Here is a 19,287-nt window from a genome sequence, read left to right as displayed (position 1 = left end):
CTCACAGTGTCAGTGAGGTTGCCAGCCCAGGGAACAGAGCACCTGAGGGGAATTGAGGAAAACAGTGAGGGACTATTTACAAATGGTGGGAAAGGTGTTAAGGAAACCAAGAGAAACGAAAGAAGCTTAAGCTTCCCAGTTCTTTGCTCACCCGGCCTCTTTCAAAATCCTGTCCCTAAATCTGTAATCCAGAACTTGGGGTTCTTTTTCTTAAAGAAATCTCTCAAAATTTATTCTGCCCCACAGAACCTGGCTCTACCCCAAGCGAAGGATGGGGAATCAACCAGTTGAGACCCTTCCTTCCCATCCTAAGCCTGCAGGGGAAAGAGGAAGAATCAGTCACTGGGAACTGCAGAGAGGTATGGCTGCCCAGAAGGCTGCCAGATGGAAGCCATGGTCAAGCCTGCCCACACCCACCCCAGAGCACAAGGAGGAGGAGAGGGGGTGGGTAGGAAACACCTGACCTCACCTCAGTCCCCACTTTGACTTCCCATGAGTGCCTTCCACTGGCTGAACCAAACCAAAGCCAAAGAGTAAGGGAGTCAGTCGGTTTCTATATTCCATGATGGTCAAGGGCTTGGGGCACAGAGGTGTGAGGAAGGATGAGCAAACAAAAATACCCACTGTTTACAGAGTTCCCTGATTCTAAAGGCAGCACGCCATAATAAGGGAGAGCTTATCTGCTATTGCCTCTATCATGTCCATTTTTATATTGCAAAGCCTAGGACTAAGCATGTCCCACAGGCATAACCTACTCTCTGGATGCAGTCAGACTTTCATAAAAATGGTATATAAATCATTCTAGGAAATAAAATCTTATTTTTCTGTGATATGTGATCACCTGAAATGGGAAAAATTACTGAAATTTTGAGAAAGCCTGACTTGTGTCTTAGGAATGTTACCTAGACTCTTTGAGTTATGGTATGCTTCTTTAAGATAAGGAGACAATTCTGATATAAAACAGGCTCTCAATAATGATGAGTGGAATGAATGAATTAAATGATCTCACAATTTAAACACTCTATGATCTTATCTTCCTTTCTGATTGTTCCAGTGTCTGTGGCTTTGAACAATTAGGCTTCACTCTGCTTCTGTCCAATAGTGAATGTCCTAAGGTTAGTTCTTAACTGGAACTGGGAGTCTACTTTTCAAAAGAAACTCTTCGCTTCTTCAGTAAACCTTTTGGAGGAGCAAAAGATACTTTTGGAATAATGAACATTTAACATTGAATAATAATAGTAATGAATATGGTGGCTTTCATATTCAATAATGCCTCTGTTTCAGGGCACTGTTAAACTTGAAAGTTAGAGCAAGCCAGGCTGTTACTTCATTGACCCAGAAGTATACCCATGATTTTATACAACAGGATGTGATCCTTGTGTGGCTTGAAGCATTAGAAAAAAAACAAATAAGGACACCTGGGTGGCTCAGTCAGTTGAGTGTCTGACTCATGATTTTGGCTCAGGTCATGATGTCAAGGTCTAGAAGCTCCGTGCTCAGCAGGGAGTCTGCTTGAGCCTCTCTCTCTCCCTCTCCTTCTGTCTCTCCCCCCACTTGTGTGTGCATTCTCGCTCTCTCAGATAAATAAATAAATAAGAAAAGAAAAGGAAAGGAATGAAAAGAAAAGAAAAGAGAAAGGAAAGGAAATAGAACCAAACCTATTGTGGTGGAAAGTAGAGAAGTACATAACACCTGAATTCCCAGCATCGGGAATGCTGACAAAAACTGGAAACCGTGCAGGGCAGGTAAGCCTCCCTCCTGAGGGATAGGGGAGTGGTGACAGCAGAGAGAGGCTCTGAAGGCCTAATGTATAAAGTATTACTTGTTGCCCCAAATGAAATCGTACTGTAGATCAAAAATGGTTGAATACAGGGCACTTGCGTGGCTCAGTTGGTTAAGCAACTGCCTTTGGCTCAGGTCATGATCCCGGAGTCCCGGAATCGAGTCCCACATCAGGTTTCCAGCTCCATGGGGAGTGGGCTTCCCCCTCTGACTTCTCCCCTATCACACTCTCTCTCACTCTCTCTCTCTCAAATAAATAAATAAATCTTTAAAAATTTTAAAAAAATAATTGAATACAGTAATTTCACATGTCTTTTGGCAAAAGATCTGCTTGTTACTAAATGTGTTACAGTCTCTGTCATTTAGTGCAAAACCTTAGTCTTCACTCATTGTACCAGCCCTGGAAGAAAGCATTTCAACAGCACAAATAGAATCACCAAGGTCCGTAGTTCTGGCTCCAGAACCATTAAGAGGTAGTTCATTATATTTAGTATACTCTGAGGGAGGGAACTAGATAAACATATAAAAGAAAAATATTTGCTTAAAAAATAAAAATGAAAAGTTTGAGTGCTCAATAGGTCAAAGTTTATTTATGTGAACATGTCTTCTTTGACATTTTGTATATTTGTGTGTGTGTGTGCATGTGCGTATTTGGGGTGGGCTGTATTTATTAGCATAAACAATACTGAAAAGAAAAACACAAAATGGAAAGAGAAAGAAGAGAGTGAGTAATTTGAAATGCCTATTCCGATGGGAGGTCTGTACTACCAGGGAATCCTTCTCTAGATCCTTCCTTAAATGTGCCTTCATCTGTCTGAGCTTCTGGGGCTGGGAGATAGCTGCACACATAACCGGAGCAAAATGTGATTTTAATTTTCATCCTGAAAGTCTTTAGTATGAACATCCTGGAAAGTTGTTAAGAAAAGGGTAACATCTCCTCATGACAGTCTTTCTTGCTTATTGTGTGTTTCTCTTTCCTGCCTCCCAACTCTCCACATCAGATTGTCCCTCCCACTTTGACTCTTTCTCCCTTTTTTCTCCCCCCTCCCCTTCCCCACTCTCCATTTTATTCTTTCATTGTCACATATTTTGAAAGTATTTCTTGTTTATCGAATGGAATTTTCTAACCCTTGCTTTTACTTTTTAAAATTGAAGGGCGGTGCTCCTGGCTGGCTCAGTGGGTGGAGTGTGTGACTCTTGATCTCAGTCCGTGAATTCAAACTTCACGTTGGGCGTGGAGCCTACTGAAGGGTTTTTGAAAGTTGAAGTAGCTTAAATCCCTATATTTTTAAAGACAAACAACTAAAATGATTTTTTTAAAAACCTGTGCAGAAAAAATAGCTCCCCCCAATGCAAACACATAAACTCCTATGTTGAGAACCTAAGGTGTTCTCAAAGGAACATGCCATCCTATCATTTACAGTAATGTGCATCAGACTCATTCCTCATCATGGCTGAACTGAAGGCGCTACTTTAATTTAAGGCTTTTTTTTTTTTTTTTTTTTAAGAAATGGAAGTGAGTGCTTAGGGAATCACAAGTGTGGTAGAAAAAGAGTTACTTTTGCACATCAATGAGCCCTCTTTAGTAGGAGGGGCCCATGAGTACATGTGAAAAGATCTTGACCTGCTTTCTCAAGTCAGCTTTGGGCCCGGAGCCAGCAGGAACCCTGAAGAAGTGGGAGTTTGGGAGCTGGCGGCTCCAGTGCCCAGCCGCAGCTTCCCATGGGCAGAAGAGAGCTGCAAAGTCTTGACCACGCTAAGTCTTGTGCAAAAAAGATTTTTCCATTCCGTTTTGGTTTTGTGTAGACCTAATCCTGTTTCTGCTAATCTCCAAGAGTGTTGGGGCTGTTGCTAATTCCAGTGGCAGCAAATACTTCATGTCCACCCCTAATTCGAAGCCCCTGTGCTAAGTGCTGGGAAAGCAGACAGGACATTCTCCCTGCTCTTAAGGGGCTTTTATTCCACGTGGCAACAAAAAGGTGGGAAACAAGTGAAGATCTTGTTTTTTTAAACAGTATGTTTATTACATTTTCATATAATATGCTCAACATATTTATCTTCAACCGCCAAACCTGATTTCAGGTAAATTATTTATAAATTTAAAGCAAGACTCCAATAGGCAAATCAGGCGATTGTGGGGTGCGGTAAGCTGGAGAGGGGATAAGCACACAATTTTGCTTGTATGTCCAGACATTTTTGTAGTTAACAATTTGTAGTATATTAACAATTTATCCTGTATTTCCTGGACATCTCCTGCCCACCCCCCACCCCAGTTGAGAAGATTGCAGAGATCTCTGAAGTTACATGTAAGTCCAAGGCGACTTTCACTAAGGGGCGGCTGCTGATAGCAGGCGCTGGGGCACAAGGATGGGAATCAGCCCAGCTCTGCAGCCAGTGCTGTGGGTGGTGTTTGGGGGGGGAGGGGTCGTCTGCTCACTGGTGGCGTGCAGGCTCGTCCTCAGTGCTTACACACGCCCCGCCCCAACAAGCCACATTTCATATTAGCCTGCAAGAGCATTCTGAAATAAGTTCAAGTCCGCAAGCCATGGACCATCTCTACAGCAGAGCTGTGGTGCACCGCACTCCTCCCCTCGGGCGGGGTGACCAAGGATTCCGAGAGCTGGTTCTGCACAATGAGATGGGCCTGCTGCCTTAAATAAGGCGCGCCGAGAGTACACGGGAAAGACCTCACTGCAAAGGCGGTCTTGGGGTTGCAGGACTCTGTTGTAGTCTGTGAACACCCGGCCCAAGAACCCTCAGGACCCTGACCCAGCAGGGAGGAGAGCCTGGGGAGGAGCCTAGGAGAGCAGGAAAAAGGCTGATTGGCCCTCATGGCCTCTTCACAAAACACTCCCCTTCCTGACAGATTAGGGTGGAGGTTGAGCTGGTCGGTGCTGGGTCCCATCTTACCTCTAGCACTCCAGGTGCAAAGGCTACTACTTAAGAAGGTCCCTACACTCTGGACAACTCTCAAGCCGTCTAGTTTTTCATCTTCCATCTGCCATGCTCATTATTCCTCCATGAACACTGGAAAGAAAAATCCCTAGCTGAAAAACGAATGTAGGTCCTGTTTGAAGAAGGGGTGTTTCTCAAAGACACCACTGTGAACTTCACTTTGGATGAACAGTGCATCCTGAACTCTGCTCAGAGTACCTTGCATAGAGATAGGCTGGAGATGCGGGAGATGCCCTGGGACCTGTCTCCTAGGCCCTGTAAATGAGGACCTAGCTCTTAAAAAGACTCGAGGCTCCCATTGACTAGGAACTCTGAAAGAGGCACCTGAGTCAAATGGATAGTTTCTCATGAGAAAGGTTTTTTTTAATTTTTAATTTTTAAATTAACATATAATGTATTATTAGCCCCAGAGATATAGGTCTGTGAATCGCCAGGTTTACACACTTCATAGCACATACCTTCCCCAATGTACATAACCCCACCACCCTTTCCCTACCCCCCTGCCCCTGACAACCCTCAGTTTGTTTTGTGTGATTAAGAGTCTCTTATGGTTTCTCTACCTCCCGATCCCATCTTGTTTCATTTATTCTTTTCCTATCCCCCAAACCCCACCACGTTGCCTCTCAACTTCCTCATATCAGGGAGATCATATTCTAGTTGTCTTTCTCTGATTGACTTATTTCACTAAGCATAATACCCTCTAGTTCTGTCATGGGAAAGTTTTATATTTAAACCAACTTTATTAAGATATAACATATATAGGATGCCTGGGTGGCTCAGTGGGTTAAAGCCTCTGCCGTTGGCTCAGGTCATGATACCAGGGTCCTGGGATCGAGCCCTGCATCGGGCTCTCTGCTCAGTGGGGAGTCTGCTTCTCCCTCTCTCTGCCTGCCTCTCTGCCTACTTGTGATCTCTGTCAAAAAAAAAAAAAAAAAAAGATATAACATATATAAGAAGCCATATCCAATTTAAGTATAGTTTGATGAATTTTGAAAGATGTGTACATGTGTGTAATTATCACAATTAAGATATAGAACATCGCCATCCCCCCCTCCAAGTTCCTTTGTACCTCTTTCCAGTCACACTGCTCTCCTCCCCCCTCCCTGCCCTCAGGAAACCACTGATCTACTTTCTGTGATTATGTATTAGATTTGCATTGTCTAAATAGCACATCGATGGAACCATACAGTATGTAAACTTTGAGTCTGGCTTCCTCTTAGCATAACATTTTTCAGATTTATCTGTGTCATTACACGCTTCAGAAGTTCAGTCCTTTTTATTGAGTAGTGTTCTGCTGTATGGATATACCACAGTTTGTTTGGATATAACACAATTTGTTTCACCGTCCACCACTGATGGGCATTTAAGCTGTTTCCAATTTTGGACAGTGAAGCTGCTGTGAACACTCATGTATAAACAGACAAAGCTCTACAGTTCTAGGCAGTTCAGTACACTAAACAGCAACCTGGCAGGTGGGAAGCTGGCTGTCCTTCTGAGGGGAGGAGGAGGCAAGTAGTTGATGAGGCCGAGTTAGAAAGAGCAACTGGTTTTGTAAAATGTAGCTATAGCCAAAAATGCCTGCACTGAGCAGAGGGGACTGCTGACCAGGCACCTTTCAACCCCATGGGAAAAATGGATTGCAACATGATTGGCAGGACAGAATAATACATACCCTTAATGGTTTTCCTTTCACACGGACTAAAAGCGAGCCAACAAACTCAAACCTTGTTTCCTGGGTACCTCTTTAGAATATGTTTGAAGGCCTGTCCAGGCAGCAGAGACAGTGCTCTAAAGGCAGAGTTAGAAAGCCCACTGGTTGGGCACCTGGGTGGCTCAGTCAGCTCAGTGTCCACCTTCAGCTCAGGTCATGATCCTGGGGTCCTGGTATCAAGACCCCCATGTGGGGCCCGCTTCTCCCTTTCCTCCCCACTTGTGCTCTCTCTTGCTATCTCTGTGTCTCTCCCAAATAAATAAAATTTTTAAAAAATCTTAAAAAAAGTAAGACTACTGGCTATGGAACCTTGGACAGGGTTAAGAAACCTTGGCAAATGGGCCTAATAAGAGTACCTACCTCAAGGGTTGTTAGGATGATTAGATGGGATTCTATGTAAATCTCTTTGCAAATGTCTAGCACTTAAGACGGGGCTCAGTAAGCAGGAACTATGTTTAAAAATCATGTTATACCTTTGACTTAGAGTCAGAACCCAAATATATTCCTTAGGTAGTTGGAATGTTTATTTTTCCTATATTATTTATATAACCACTGTAGGATTAAATTATTAATCAAAATCTGGTTAGCTTTTAGAAGCATATCAATTCAGTTGCAAAAGTTCCCAGTGGCCAGCTCCTGGGTGACTCAGTCTGCTGAGCCCCTGCCTACAGTTCAGGTCATGATCCCAGGGTCCTGGGATTGAGCCCCGCATAGGGCTCCTTGCTCAGCGGGGAGTCTGCTTCTCCCCCTCTTCCGTCTTGTGCTCTCCTCTCTCGCTATCTCTGTCTCTCTCAAATAAATAATTATTTTTTTTTTTAAAGTTTCTAGTGGCTGCCATGCGGGCCCATCTCCTCATGCTGCAGCTCGCTAGTTCAAAAGCTCCTGCCAGGTGCTTCTCAAACCAAAAGAATCACTCAGGGCTTGTCAGTAAATGCAATTCATGAGAACTTCCCCAGGAGCCAATTCTGGGGGCGTATGGCCTGCATCTCTTCCTCTGGGCTGGCTCTGTCTCAGGGGTGCCCTCTGCATCTCCCCATCCTCTGAAAGGAGTCCTCATGGTGGAGTTGAAGGAGCACGGGTTGGGGAAGCTGAGGAACTGGGTTTGATCCTGACTTTATTGTCCCCCCCCATCCCCCCACGCCCTTCATCTCTTTGCCGTGGGAGCTAGGCTGTCGCAGAATTACATGTTCCACAGCCGGCTGGGGCGGTCTCAATAAATGCTTGTTGACCATGTTAATTTCCAGGTTTATCTTACAGCCCTTCCTATTTCCCACCAGTTCGAAAGTCCAAGGGGGGCATAAAACTCAAAGGAAATGGAGCTGCTTTGCATAGTGATTTAGGAATCTCTCTGTAAACAGTCAATATTATAAAAACTGCCCTGAGTGTTCGCTATCCAGGAAAGGTGGCGGGGCGGGGTGCTCAAGCTAGCTCCTAGGTTTTACGTGGAAGAGGTGATTCTTAAGTTACTGTAGTCCCACGCGTGGTCCTGGTTGCAGTGGGTTCGTTGCCCTGAGCACGCCGCCTTCCCTTAGACGCCTAGGCCGGGCGAGCGGCCAAAACTCCCACACTCACCTGGGACTGCTCCCTCCTCTTCCTGCGGGTCCCCAGCCCTCACCGACCCCTTCCCGCACCCGCAAACCCCGGCGCACCACGGCGCCCATTGGCGGGTTTGCTTTTATTGACAAGCTCGGAGCGGTCCCCGCTTCTGGCGCGGGCCCCAGGTGCCGGCCGTTTGGCTCCAGGCTATGCAAGCGGTGCGAGTTTTTCCCCTTCCCGGAACCCGAGCGGAACTACGCGGGCGGCCCAGATCCCTTCCCGCGGGTGGGTCGGCTTCCCGGGCTCGCGCCTGAAGCCCTGCGGGCCGGGGAGGCACGGGCAGCCGGCTGAGGTCGGCGTGGGCAGAGCCAGGTGCGCTGCCGTCGCTCGGCGCCTCCCGGACCCGAGGGGCTGCTGTGCGCACGTGGTCGCCCTCCACCTTCGCCCTCCTTCCTGCAGGCACTCCCCGTATTTGCACTCCAGGGAACTCCCCGGGGGGGCACGGCCCGTCGGGTGAGCTGCAGAGCGGCGGGACCGCCGGGGGAGGACCAGCGGGCGTTTGAAAGCCCGCGTGCTTCTCCCATTGGAGGAGTGCGGGCCCGGCCCTCCCGGGCCACAGGTGTGGCCACCCGCCCGCCCCGAGTCTCCAATCCTGGTTTTCTGGAGTTTTCCATTTGCAGTTGTGTTATACCCAGGTGGCTTCTTTCTGTTCTAGAGAAGAGTGCTAGAACTTCCTACTCGTTTTCCTTTCTTCCTACAAAAAGAAAGGGCGGTGTTTCAAAACCACAACAAAAACTTTCCTTTACGGTACTTTAAGCGTCTGACTTGGGCCCAGGTGGTGAGCTGGGGTCCTGGGATCAGCCCAGGGTGGGGCGGGGAGGGGATTCCCCACCCCTGCTCAGCCGGGAGTCTTCTTGTTTCTCTCCCTCTGCCCTTCTCTCCCTCTCTTACTCGTGCCCTCTCTCTCTCAAATAAAATCTTTTAGATACTTTAGTTTGTTTACTGCTGCCTTGTAGTCACACATGACTGTTTTGAAATTCATCTTTATTGAGGAAGAAGGTAAAAAGCAAAAGTTGGATAGACCTGGGAATTGTTGATTTTGTATATATGATTATTTGGACCTTCTGAATTTTCCTTTAAAACACAAGAGTTATAACAGGTGTTTCTTTAAAACACAAGAGTTAAAGAAAATGTTATTCCAAGTAGCGCCTAACATAGATGGGGCTTAAGAAAAATGTGAAAATCTAACTTTATTTTGTTGGAATAAATGTAACAAAAACACACTTCCCGATTTTCAGTTAGACTGGGTTGCTACCATTTTGGCTTGTAGGTCTGCAATGCGCTTACTAAGGAGGGGGAAAACCAGATTCTCACGGTTTCTTTCCCCCAAACCTTTTTGTTTTCCAGTCCAGAGCACAACCCCCAGAAGAAAACAAAAGGAAGCCAGTTTTGGGGAAGCTTGGCAATCTGTTCACGGCTGGAAGGAGAAGGACCAGCAGAAACGGGTTAGAGAGTCCCACCAGCTCCAGTGCCAAATCAGTGTCTCCCAAAGATGTAACCTCTTCCAAACCCCCGGAAAGAGAGAATAAGAGTAAACCTCAGGGCGGCCAACCAAAGCAGAAAGACACGTGCGAGGAGGGTTCCCCGCAGGAGCAGCCCCAGGAGTCGGAGGAGCGCCCCGAGACCGGCGTGCAGGCGGCCCCCCCTGACGCCGAGCTGTCACCTTGCACGAGCAGCCGCGCAGCGGCGGCGGCTGTGCAGCAGTGCCCTGAACGTGATTCACTCCAATTAGAACCTCAGGAGGCAGAGGGAGAGTCTTTCCCAGGTGCCACCACCGCTGCCAAGCAGCTGCATTCCTCACTTGAGAATTCCTCGGGGCAAGGCAGCGCAGAGACGCTGGCCGGCAGTCCGGGGGAGGACGCTGCACCCGGCGCTGGCTGCGAGCAGGACACAGCCCAGGGCGCGAGGGCTGTGCCGAGGTCGCCCACCGGGGAGCGGCCCGCGGGGGGGCTAGGCGAGGCCTCTGACAGAGCTCCCCGTGTGTGCGCCGGGGCAGACTCTCTGGAGCCCCAAGACGCGTACAGCCTGCCCTCCGAGGACGCGTGGGCTCCGCCAGGGGACCCTCCGGCCGAGCACGAGGGGAACTGTTCGGACGCGGCGCAGGCAGACGGCCAAGAGGGACCCCGAGGGCGACAGTGCCGGCCCGGCGCCCACCCCGCCACCGTGTTAACGTTGGACATCTACTTGAGCAAGACTGAGGCGGCCCAGGGGGACGAGCCGGGCGCGATTCCTCCGGGGGCAGAAGATTGCGGCGATTCTGACGACATGGAGAAGAGGTCGGGCGGCCGCAGGTCGGGCAGGCGGAGAAGGTCGCAGAAGTCCACCGACTCCCCCGGGCCGGACACGGCGCTGCCGGACAGCGCGGGCAGAGACGACGCGGTGTTCGACTACGAGGTGGCGCCAAACGCGGCCACGGAGAACGGCTCCGCGGAAAAGAAAGTGAAATCTCCGCGGGCGGCCCCCGACGGGGGCGTTGCCTCCGCAGCGGGCGCCGAGTCCAAGTCCAGCCCCGGGCCCAGGGGACCGCTCCGCGGGGAGTCCGAGCGGGGCAAACAGCCGCCGCCCGCCTCGTCCCCCACCAAGAGGAGGGGCAAGAGCCGGGTCCCCGAGGCCGCGCCCACCTCGCCGGCCGGCGGCCCTCGGGCTCCCGCCAAGGAGTCCCCCCCGAAGAGGGCGCCAGCGCCGGATCCCGCCGCCAAGGGCGCCGCGGGGGACAACGGAGAGGAGGCGGCCCGGGTCATCCCCCGCGAGCTCACCGTCAAGAGCAGCTCGCTGCTGCCGGAGATCAAGCCCGAGCACAAGAGGGGCCCGTTCCCCAACCACTTAGACAGCCGGGGAGAAGGAAGTCGAAGCAAAGAGCCGGGCAGATCGGCCGGTGGGTCGGACGCGGACGGCTTGAAGCCCAGGCACCATTTCGGGGTGGGCAGGTCGACGGTGACCACTAAAGTGACCCTGTAAGTAGCCGCGGACCGGGGCCTGAGCGCGCTGTGGGTGTCCGCAGACGTTCTGGGTGGTATTTCTGGGGAGCTCCAGGGTCTTTGCATCTGTGGCACCGAGTTTCCCCTCTGTGTTGAAACGGAGGTAGTGAAGGGCTGGTTAGCACAGCTGGAGATGACACTTCGGGAGGCCGCCACGTGAATTGCTGTTCTGATAGAATGTTTAAGTTGAAAGAATGTAACAATCTCTTGGGGCTCTGTGTTTACATCAGCCATTGAAAGAAGACCGACTGGCCTGACTTGAGCTAATCCTTTATTCAAAACTTAAAACACCAGCATTCCTGGAGAGGGCATTCTGGAAACACCTATGCAGTGAATTTGAAAACATGGAGCAAAACCGCTTAATTTCAGTCTGACCCAGTAGTAGTTTTGACATGGGTGAGTTTTAGAGAATTCACAGAACTTTTTCTGGAACTTAGGGCAGCTTAAAGATTGTTTTCTAATTCCCCTCCTTCGAATGTTTGGGAGGTTAGTGACATGTTTGCCCCCAGGTTGAAAAGGAATTCTTTAGTTACTGAAATGAAGAGAGAGCAGTGTTCTTACTGGGGGACTTTGTTCCATGAAAGAACATTGGAAGAATCAAGCTCAGCAACTGACTAACTACCTGCTGTTAAGTTCACTGATTCCCCCCCCCCCAATATTTACTGAGTGACTTTTGTGCATGGTGTTGTGCCAGGAACTATGCGGGAAAACTCAGACTATGACTCAGTATATTGCCCTTGAGAAGTTTATGGCCCACTCTAGCTTGCAAAAGGAAGAGAACGAACCGAACCGTCTGAGGTGATGGCTGAGGGAACTCCTGAGTGGGTTATCAGCTGTAAAGTCTGGGAAGTGCAAAGCAGGAGAAATCGCTGTTGGCTTTTTGGAGCTGGGCTTCTGCCTTGAGGCTTCTGCCTTGATGCTGAATGCGGTGTGTATAGGAGGATGGGGTAGGGAGGGCTCTCTGTAAAACTCAAGATCCTCTCCCCTTCCCATACTCTCATCCCCCCACCTCCCAGCTAGCCCCCATGCAAAAGGACTTTCAAAACTGCCCGAGTTTTTCCTACATTTGCGCATTTATTAAAAGAGCCGGTATTTTCCCAGCATTTTGATTCTTAAACCGAATGGTTTCATCCCATTTGAGTTCTTGGGTAAGTAAGCTTTAGAGTAGGAGGCCTGGTAAACACTCGAGGGAGAACCTGCTTAATGAGTAATGTGAGCTACCGCCCCAGCTGCCAACCTGGAGACCTTTGATAAAGTCACCTATTTATTCTGCAACGGCAGTGTCAGAGAAGAAACCAGAGTGAATGATGCCCATTATTTGAAGAAGGCCAGTGTGACTGAACATTCAGACCTCGAGTGTGAGCTTAGAGAAACGTTGCTGTGGAGCATTAAGAGGACGCCTTCCCTGCCTTCCAAGCGGAGCATGCCAGTGGAAAAACCAGAAATGTTGCAAGGAGGAGGGTAAACAAACTTGGGAAGCGATTCTTATAATGAAACTCTTCATGTGCCGTTTTGTGCCCAAGAACTAAATCAAATGTCTTCTTCTCTGTGCCGATTATTTCCTACCTAAAATTTTCCCTTAGCAAGGCATTTAGCTTAATTGTGTTTTCCACAGGGCCTCGAGCTTGGTGAATTGGCCAACTGCTGAAATGGGAAATCAATTCCTTCTAGCTTTTTTCTGTTTGATGGATTTTTTTCCCAGTTTTTCCCCCTCTGATTATATTTCAAGAAAAAATATTATCAGATGATTTTTAAAAAATAATTTGCATCTGATGTTTTAGTTAAACTTATGTTATATTCCCTGAAAAAGGACTATATAGCAGAGAGTTTCTTGATGCTGTTAGAAAAATTATGTCTTCAGTTCTGTACCAAGGATTGAATGTTGAGATTCTTAACAATGGTATGGTTAGAATAAGGAGAATTTTCCTCTCCTAGCCATGGCTTTTTAGACACCAGATTATTTTCCCCTCTCACATTATAATAAAGGTATTAAACATGAATTATAGAAGCCTTCCTTTTAATCAGTTTGAGCTAGGTTAATTGTAGTGACTCTTGGTAGCAGAACTTAATAGCACAGAAAGTTTGGTTGTAAAATATATTTTGATCTTGGGGTAAATCTTTAATGTGCAGATGTGTTTCCTGTCCTTAAGGTAGGTTATTGGCTAACCTTTGGTGTTTTCCATTTACATCGCAAGATATACTTTGATGTTTGTTTCTTGAGCTGATTAGTGAGAATTTTTAAAAGGTGTATTTACTGGTAAGTGAACATCCTGGGGACACAGGAGCAGTCAGGAGCAAAGCCTCTGAAACCAGGACACCTGGTTTCAAACCCTGGCCCTGTCACTCACTGGGTGTATGACTTCTGGCAAATTACCTGCCTTTTCTAGGCTTCAGCTTCCTCCTCTTAAACGAGAACATATAAAATAGTACATTAGACATACGGAGTATTTGTCAAGCGTGTGTCAATCTGTGATTGTTAGTGGTTATTATCTCTTCATTTCAGAAACCACTAGGCCTATGGTTTAGACATTTTTTTGTGTTTAGCCTTGGAGCCCATTCTTCTGGGAAGGCTTATATAAAAGTGATATATGAAACAGAGAACTAGAAGTGCTTCTGCTTAAAAGGAGGGTGGCTGGCCCCAGATCCAACCCTCTGTCTCTGTTGTCCCCAGTGCAGCTGAAGAGAATCCCAAGAATTGCTTCAGCCATTCCTTGGGGAAGGTGGGCGGTGGGGAGAGGACCAGCTCTATTCTAAATTATCTACTTTGTTTTTCCAGGTAGAGAAGGTAGCAAGTCCAGTGAGTTAACCTGACCAAGCTCACATAGATAATCAGTGTAAGGACCAGGGCTGGTGAATGTCATACAGAGAACATTTTGTTTCTCAGAAAGAGAACAGTAAATACATTCAAAGATTTATGATTTCCATCGGGAGTAATAACCAAGAAACATTAGAGTTTCTCTCTAGAGTGAGGGGAGACTCCCTTTGCCCCCCAAAAGGTGACAAAACCAACAATTGAGCAACTGATAAGTAAATTGTGGTACATCTATACGATGAAAATTTTATGCAGAACTTATGAAAAACTTCAAATTTTATGCAGAACTTATGAAAAACTTCAAATTTTAGTAACTTGAAAATGTGAAAAATATGAAATATAAGATTAAGTAATCTTTTTTTTTAAAGACAAGATCTGAAACTCTGTGAACAGAATAATTCCTATTCTGTTTAAAGTACTTTACTATGCACACAAGAAGACTGAATTATACTAAACTATTAACGGGGAGATTATCTGAGTCATAGGAGTATGAGTGATTCTTCATTTTTATAATTTCCAAATGTTCTGTAGTGAAGACACTTACATAATCAGAGTAAAGTTACATAAAGGAAGATGAAGGGGATGAAATATCCAAAGAGGTAAATAACAGATAAATATTTTTTAAGTCTAGCCTTTTGAAATAATATTTAAAATTATAAAAATACACAATTGATGTTTGGGGAGATCATTTACATATTTAAAATAAGGGAGTACATTAAATATATAAATTCAGTCTAATGTTCTTCAAGCCCTAAGATGTCTTCTAATACTAGTGGTTGAGCACTGTGCTCACATTAATTAGGGACTTGATAAGTTTGCTAACCTCCCATCTCTTGATTTTCTTGGCTATATAATTTTCTCATCTATCATACAGAAGCGAACCATCCACTAAAAACAGTTGAAAGTGTATTTAGAATGGCTTTTAAATAGTCTCATAAAAAAAAATGTTACTTAACAGAAGGCTGTTGGCTTTTCATAGTAATAAGCGTTTTGTAATGAATTGGTATGTTCACTTTTTAAAACTAGGTCAATAACTTTATCTCACTGCTCTATTTTTGCAGTCCGGCCAAGCCCAAACATGTGGAACTAAATCTTAAAACTCCCAAGAATCCTGACAGTTTGGGAAATGAGCATAATCCATTTAGCCAGCCAGTCCATAAAGGAAACACTGCCAACAAGATCTCCTTATTCGAAAACAAACGGGCCACCAGTAGCCCAAAATATGTTGACATTCGCAGCACAAGGAACTCTCCTGCCTGCAATAAGACCTTTGTCGGGAGGGCAAAGCTGAATTTAGCCAAAAAAGCCAAAGAGATGGAGCAGTCTGAAAAGAAAGGCACAGCAAATAGTCACCAGAATGGTATGCTGGCGAAGGAGAGCTCTCCAGAACCCAAAGTTACGGAAGAGGAGATCCCACCAGCCACCGGGAGCCCCAGCGCAGGAGGGACGGAGGGCGAGCCTACCGAGGGTCAAGCTCTCGGTGCTCCGCTTACCCAGGGTGATAGAGCAGAAGTGCAGATAGATGCAGGCTGCCCTTCCAAAGTGGTGGTTACTGCCCTGATTCCTGCCACGGACCACAAGCCCTTAGGAGAGGGTCACTCAATGGCTGCAGACAGCACAAGTCTTGCCCTCGAAACTATGACTGATCTGGCTCAGGACATTCCCGCTGTTCTTGGTACCAAAGATTCCCCTCCAACAGCCAGACCAAAGCCACAGGATACATTTTCTGACTCACAGCCCCCAGCTGAGTCATCTAACGGGCCTTCTTGCTCACAGCCCGCATCCGGAGATGTATGTGTTCAAGCTCCCGGAAGCAGCGTTCCATGCACCCATGTAGAAGTGTCAGAAAACCATCACGGACGTGTTCTGCCTGTGTCACATAAGAATGAGGAGAGAGTGCTGCCCTCCAGACTTGCAGGGGGAGGAGAAGAAGGGGCCGCAAGCCTTGCTCCGTGTGCAGAGCACAGCCCGGAAGCTGTGGGAACCGAACGTCCATCCAAGGTGCTGGTCCAGGTCCGGTCCTTCGTGCTCCCCGTGGAGAGCACCCAGGATGTGGGCTCCCAGGTCATCTCAGAGAGCTCCGAAGTTAGAGAAGCACAGTTGCCAAGCTGTCACAACGATGACCTTGAAGTGGTTTCTGTTGCAAGCTGTGCTCCCCAGAAAGCAGAAGGGCTGGGCGGCGAGAGCACATCTCCCGAACACATTCATTGCAAAGAGGAACAAGCAGCAAAATCTGTCCCACAAGTCATGCCACCAGAATCAGAGAAAACTCAGCCTATCCAGGCTCAAAGTCAGGGTGACCAAAAACCCCCGAAGGCTGAACCCGGCCCTGTTGCCTCCCCTGGGAGCAGAAACCCTCTAGAAACTCCCCAAAGGCCGGATGGAAAGGCTGTGAATGGCCAGGCCAGCCCTGCCAGTCTTCTGAACATATCTGCGGGCAGTGATGACAGTGTATTTGATTCTTCATCGGATATGGAAAAATTCACCGAAATTATCAAAAACATGGACAGCACCGTCTGTGTGCCTCAGAAGAAAAAGAAGGCCAGGGTGCCCAATTCGCCTGCCCCTCCCTTTGTGATGCCTCCGATTCATGAGGACAATTTAGAAAAAGTGTTAGATCCCAACGTGTTTACCTTTGGTCTGGGGAAGAAGAAGGAAAGCCGGCCAGAAATGTCGCCGGCTTTACATCTGATGCAGAACCTTTACACAAAACCCAACCTGAGGCCCAAACGCACATCTACCGAGCAGAGTATCCTCTTCAAGTCCCTGTACACTAACGGGAAAGACGACCCTTCCACGGCTCCGGAGACAAACCACAAAGAGAACAAAGATGTCCCCAATGGCGGAATTAAGAGATCGAGGCTAGAGAAGAGCGCACTCTTCTCCAGCCTGCTGCCTACTTCACCGCAAGACAAGATCTTTTCTCCCTCTGTGACGTCGGTCAGTACCATGACCACGTCTTTCGGCACGCCTCACAACACTTCTCTTTCTCGGGCTTCCGCATTACCGCCCAGGGTGGAGGGGGGCCCCCCCTGCGGTGCAGACCGAGAGCAGCCAAACCTTCCCCCCAGCAACGGAAAGGTCTTCAATTTCGACGCTACAGATGCGGCTCCTTCGGGCTTGAAAAGCACAAGCTACATGGAGAGATACCTGCCCAAAGAGGAAACCAAAGAAGACCTGGATTCACGAAGCAACCCACACTTGCCAGAAACCCAGCTTTCAGAATTTTCTAAACTGAAGAACAGTGATGATCCGGAAAAGGCTAATCGTGTCGGAAGCGTTCTTAAGCCCAACTTGCCAAACTATGGAAATAGTGATGCAGACTTCACGGGTCTTTTCAAATCCAGCCGGTTTGACCCCAGCGTGTCTTTTTCTGCCATGTCCTTATCAGATACGACCGTAAGTAGCAACATATTTTACCATTTATGGGGGGTATTTATAAAATGAGAGGAGAGAGGGGTGATGAGCAACTCATGTTCTTTTAAGTGGTTGTGCATGTGAATGATAGCTTTCTATTCATTCATCACATGAAAACCTACAATGTATATAAAGTATTGGTAGCGGCTAAGAAGAAAGGTACTAAGATTTCTGTCTTCGAGGCATTAGTGCTCTAGCAGGGAAAACAAGCTATACATATTTTAAGGCTTATGAATTTATATGTTGTATTCTGAAAGGTGTAGGTTAGTTACCTTGAGAGTTCAGAGACAGACGAGTTGTTTTTTCTTATCTAGTTCTGTGTCAAAATGCTCAGTGCTTTGCTTAGAATTTTGAAGATCTGTAAAGCTTCTTCATTTATTCAGAAAAGCCCCACCAAGAAATCTTACTCCTAACCCTTCTCTTGTGATGTTAAGATTCACTCTTTCTTTCTATAAGTAACATTAGATGATTATCCCATGTAATTCAGGAAATCATTTCTCTTTACTTGGAATTTTCATCAGGGAAACTGTTTTTCCTACCAAGCTGTTGGGGCAAAGAATTTTGGTCTACATTGGCTCCTTCCTTTAATATTGTAGAGAGGGCAGCAAAATAGGACTTTGAGGAACAGTTATGATTTCTCCATCCTCTTTCATCCGAATTCCAGAAGTTGTTTTCTCTACTGAGTTTTTGGTATGAATTGCGTGTCTTTCTGTTACCAAGCATGATGCTCAAGGGGAGGGAGGATGATATATGAGGCAGGCAGAGTATAAGTTCTAGAGCGTAGCTCTGCTGGTCCTGAAACAGGAGTGGGCCTCTGTATTCCTGTTGCCCACGTTGTGAACTAGGCTGTCTGGCCAGTGTAGACCGTCTTGACTCACAGCATAATCTGCCAGAAGATACCGTGCCCTCTTCTTCATTTGAATGGGCACTGTAGCGTGTTTCCATTTGTTGTGTGGGCTTTGGCTCAAGCCTAGCATAGAATACCATTTTGGAAGCTCTTTCGAAACGTATGGTTGGGTGTCCAGAGGAAGTTCAGATCCCCTTTTCAAAAATGTTCAAACTTTTTTGGGTCTCAGGACACCTTTATATTTAAAGATTATTGAGGTCCCCAAAGAGCTTTTGTTCACATGAGTTATGCCTGCTGGAATTGATTGTAATAGAAGCTAACAGTAAAAAAAAGGTAAAGCCTGAGAACACATAAGGACACCCTCTGTTAACCATCAGAACGGTGGTGTCATCACACAGCCTGGGCTCTCTGGAACATTCCACTGCACTCCTGCGAGAGAAAGAGACTGAAAAGGGAAAATACCCTCTTTGTATGAGAAGAGTTTTGACCTCATTGACTTCCTGAAAGGTTCTTGGGGATCTTCCAAGGGCCCCAGAACCACACTTTAAGAACCACTGTGGTAAACAAACAAACCTGAATCAGCCTGTACCACTCAGAAATCAGAAGATTTTTAGGTATTTCTCTTAAGCACAGAATTTCCACTGGCCTACTTTCCATTCATTACAGCCTTCTTTTCTCTTTTTACTCATTCTTAGATCACTTCTCTTATCTGATAGCAGTTTGATGAGTCTAACAACAGAATATACAGCTTCCATATGGAATCTCTTGAAAAATCAAACCAAATGGAGTAAAAAGAAGAAACAAAGTATTTTCATACTTTTTCTAAGTGTTTTTATGGTTTAAAAATTTCATTTTTTGTTTTTCCATAGGTCTTGGGCTTTGTTTACTCTATGACCATTCTGTCTTTATTGTCTTAATGTGTATTTTGTTTTAAATTTATGGCCTTTTCTTCAGCTTATTTCACTTCCAATGTGTATATATAAATAAGTAAATGCCATTTTGATTTTTAATAGTGTTCTACTGAGGCCTTCCTGTCGTCTTTGGCATACTCTACTATGGCCTGGTGCAAGAGTGATCAGGTTAAAAGCAGTCCTTAGAATAAGCCTCCTGGTCAGCATTAAAAGTAGTCTGTATTGTATATTTTTTCATGTATAATTACTATTTTTATTATGTTATGCATTTCTGGTTT

General features: G+C 46.7%; 1 protein-coding gene across 2 annotated transcripts in view; it reads left to right on the top strand.

Moving 5' to 3' along the window:
• The first annotated feature begins 10,294 nt into the window (after positions 1 to 10,294).
• Positions 10,295 to 19,287, top strand: part of LOC111158296 (crystallin beta-gamma domain containing 1) — a 46,790-nt gene continuing 37,797 nt past the window's right edge. Inside the window, exons 1-2 of one of the 2 annotated variants that reach the window (XM_022520234.1) lie at positions 10,295 to 10,998; positions 14,896 to 17,233. In XM_022520234.1, the coding sequence (XP_022375942.1) occupies positions 10,310 to 10,998; positions 14,896 to 17,233 (3,027 nt within the window). In that variant the 5' untranslated portion in view covers positions 10,295 to 10,309. Of the gene's footprint in view, positions 10,999 to 14,895; positions 17,234 to 19,287 lie in introns of those variants that run through there. The other variant, XM_022520235.1, reaches the window with a different exon arrangement.

The sequence above is a fragment of the Enhydra lutris genome, unplaced genomic scaffold (assembly GCF_002288905.1).
Source record: "Enhydra lutris kenyoni isolate GAN:26980312 unplaced genomic scaffold, ASM228890v2 scaffoldscaffold58, whole genome shotgun sequence".
NCBI lineage: Eukaryota > Metazoa > Chordata > Mammalia > Carnivora > Mustelidae > Enhydra > Enhydra lutris.
This window is presented reverse-complemented; position numbering and strand designations above follow the sequence as displayed.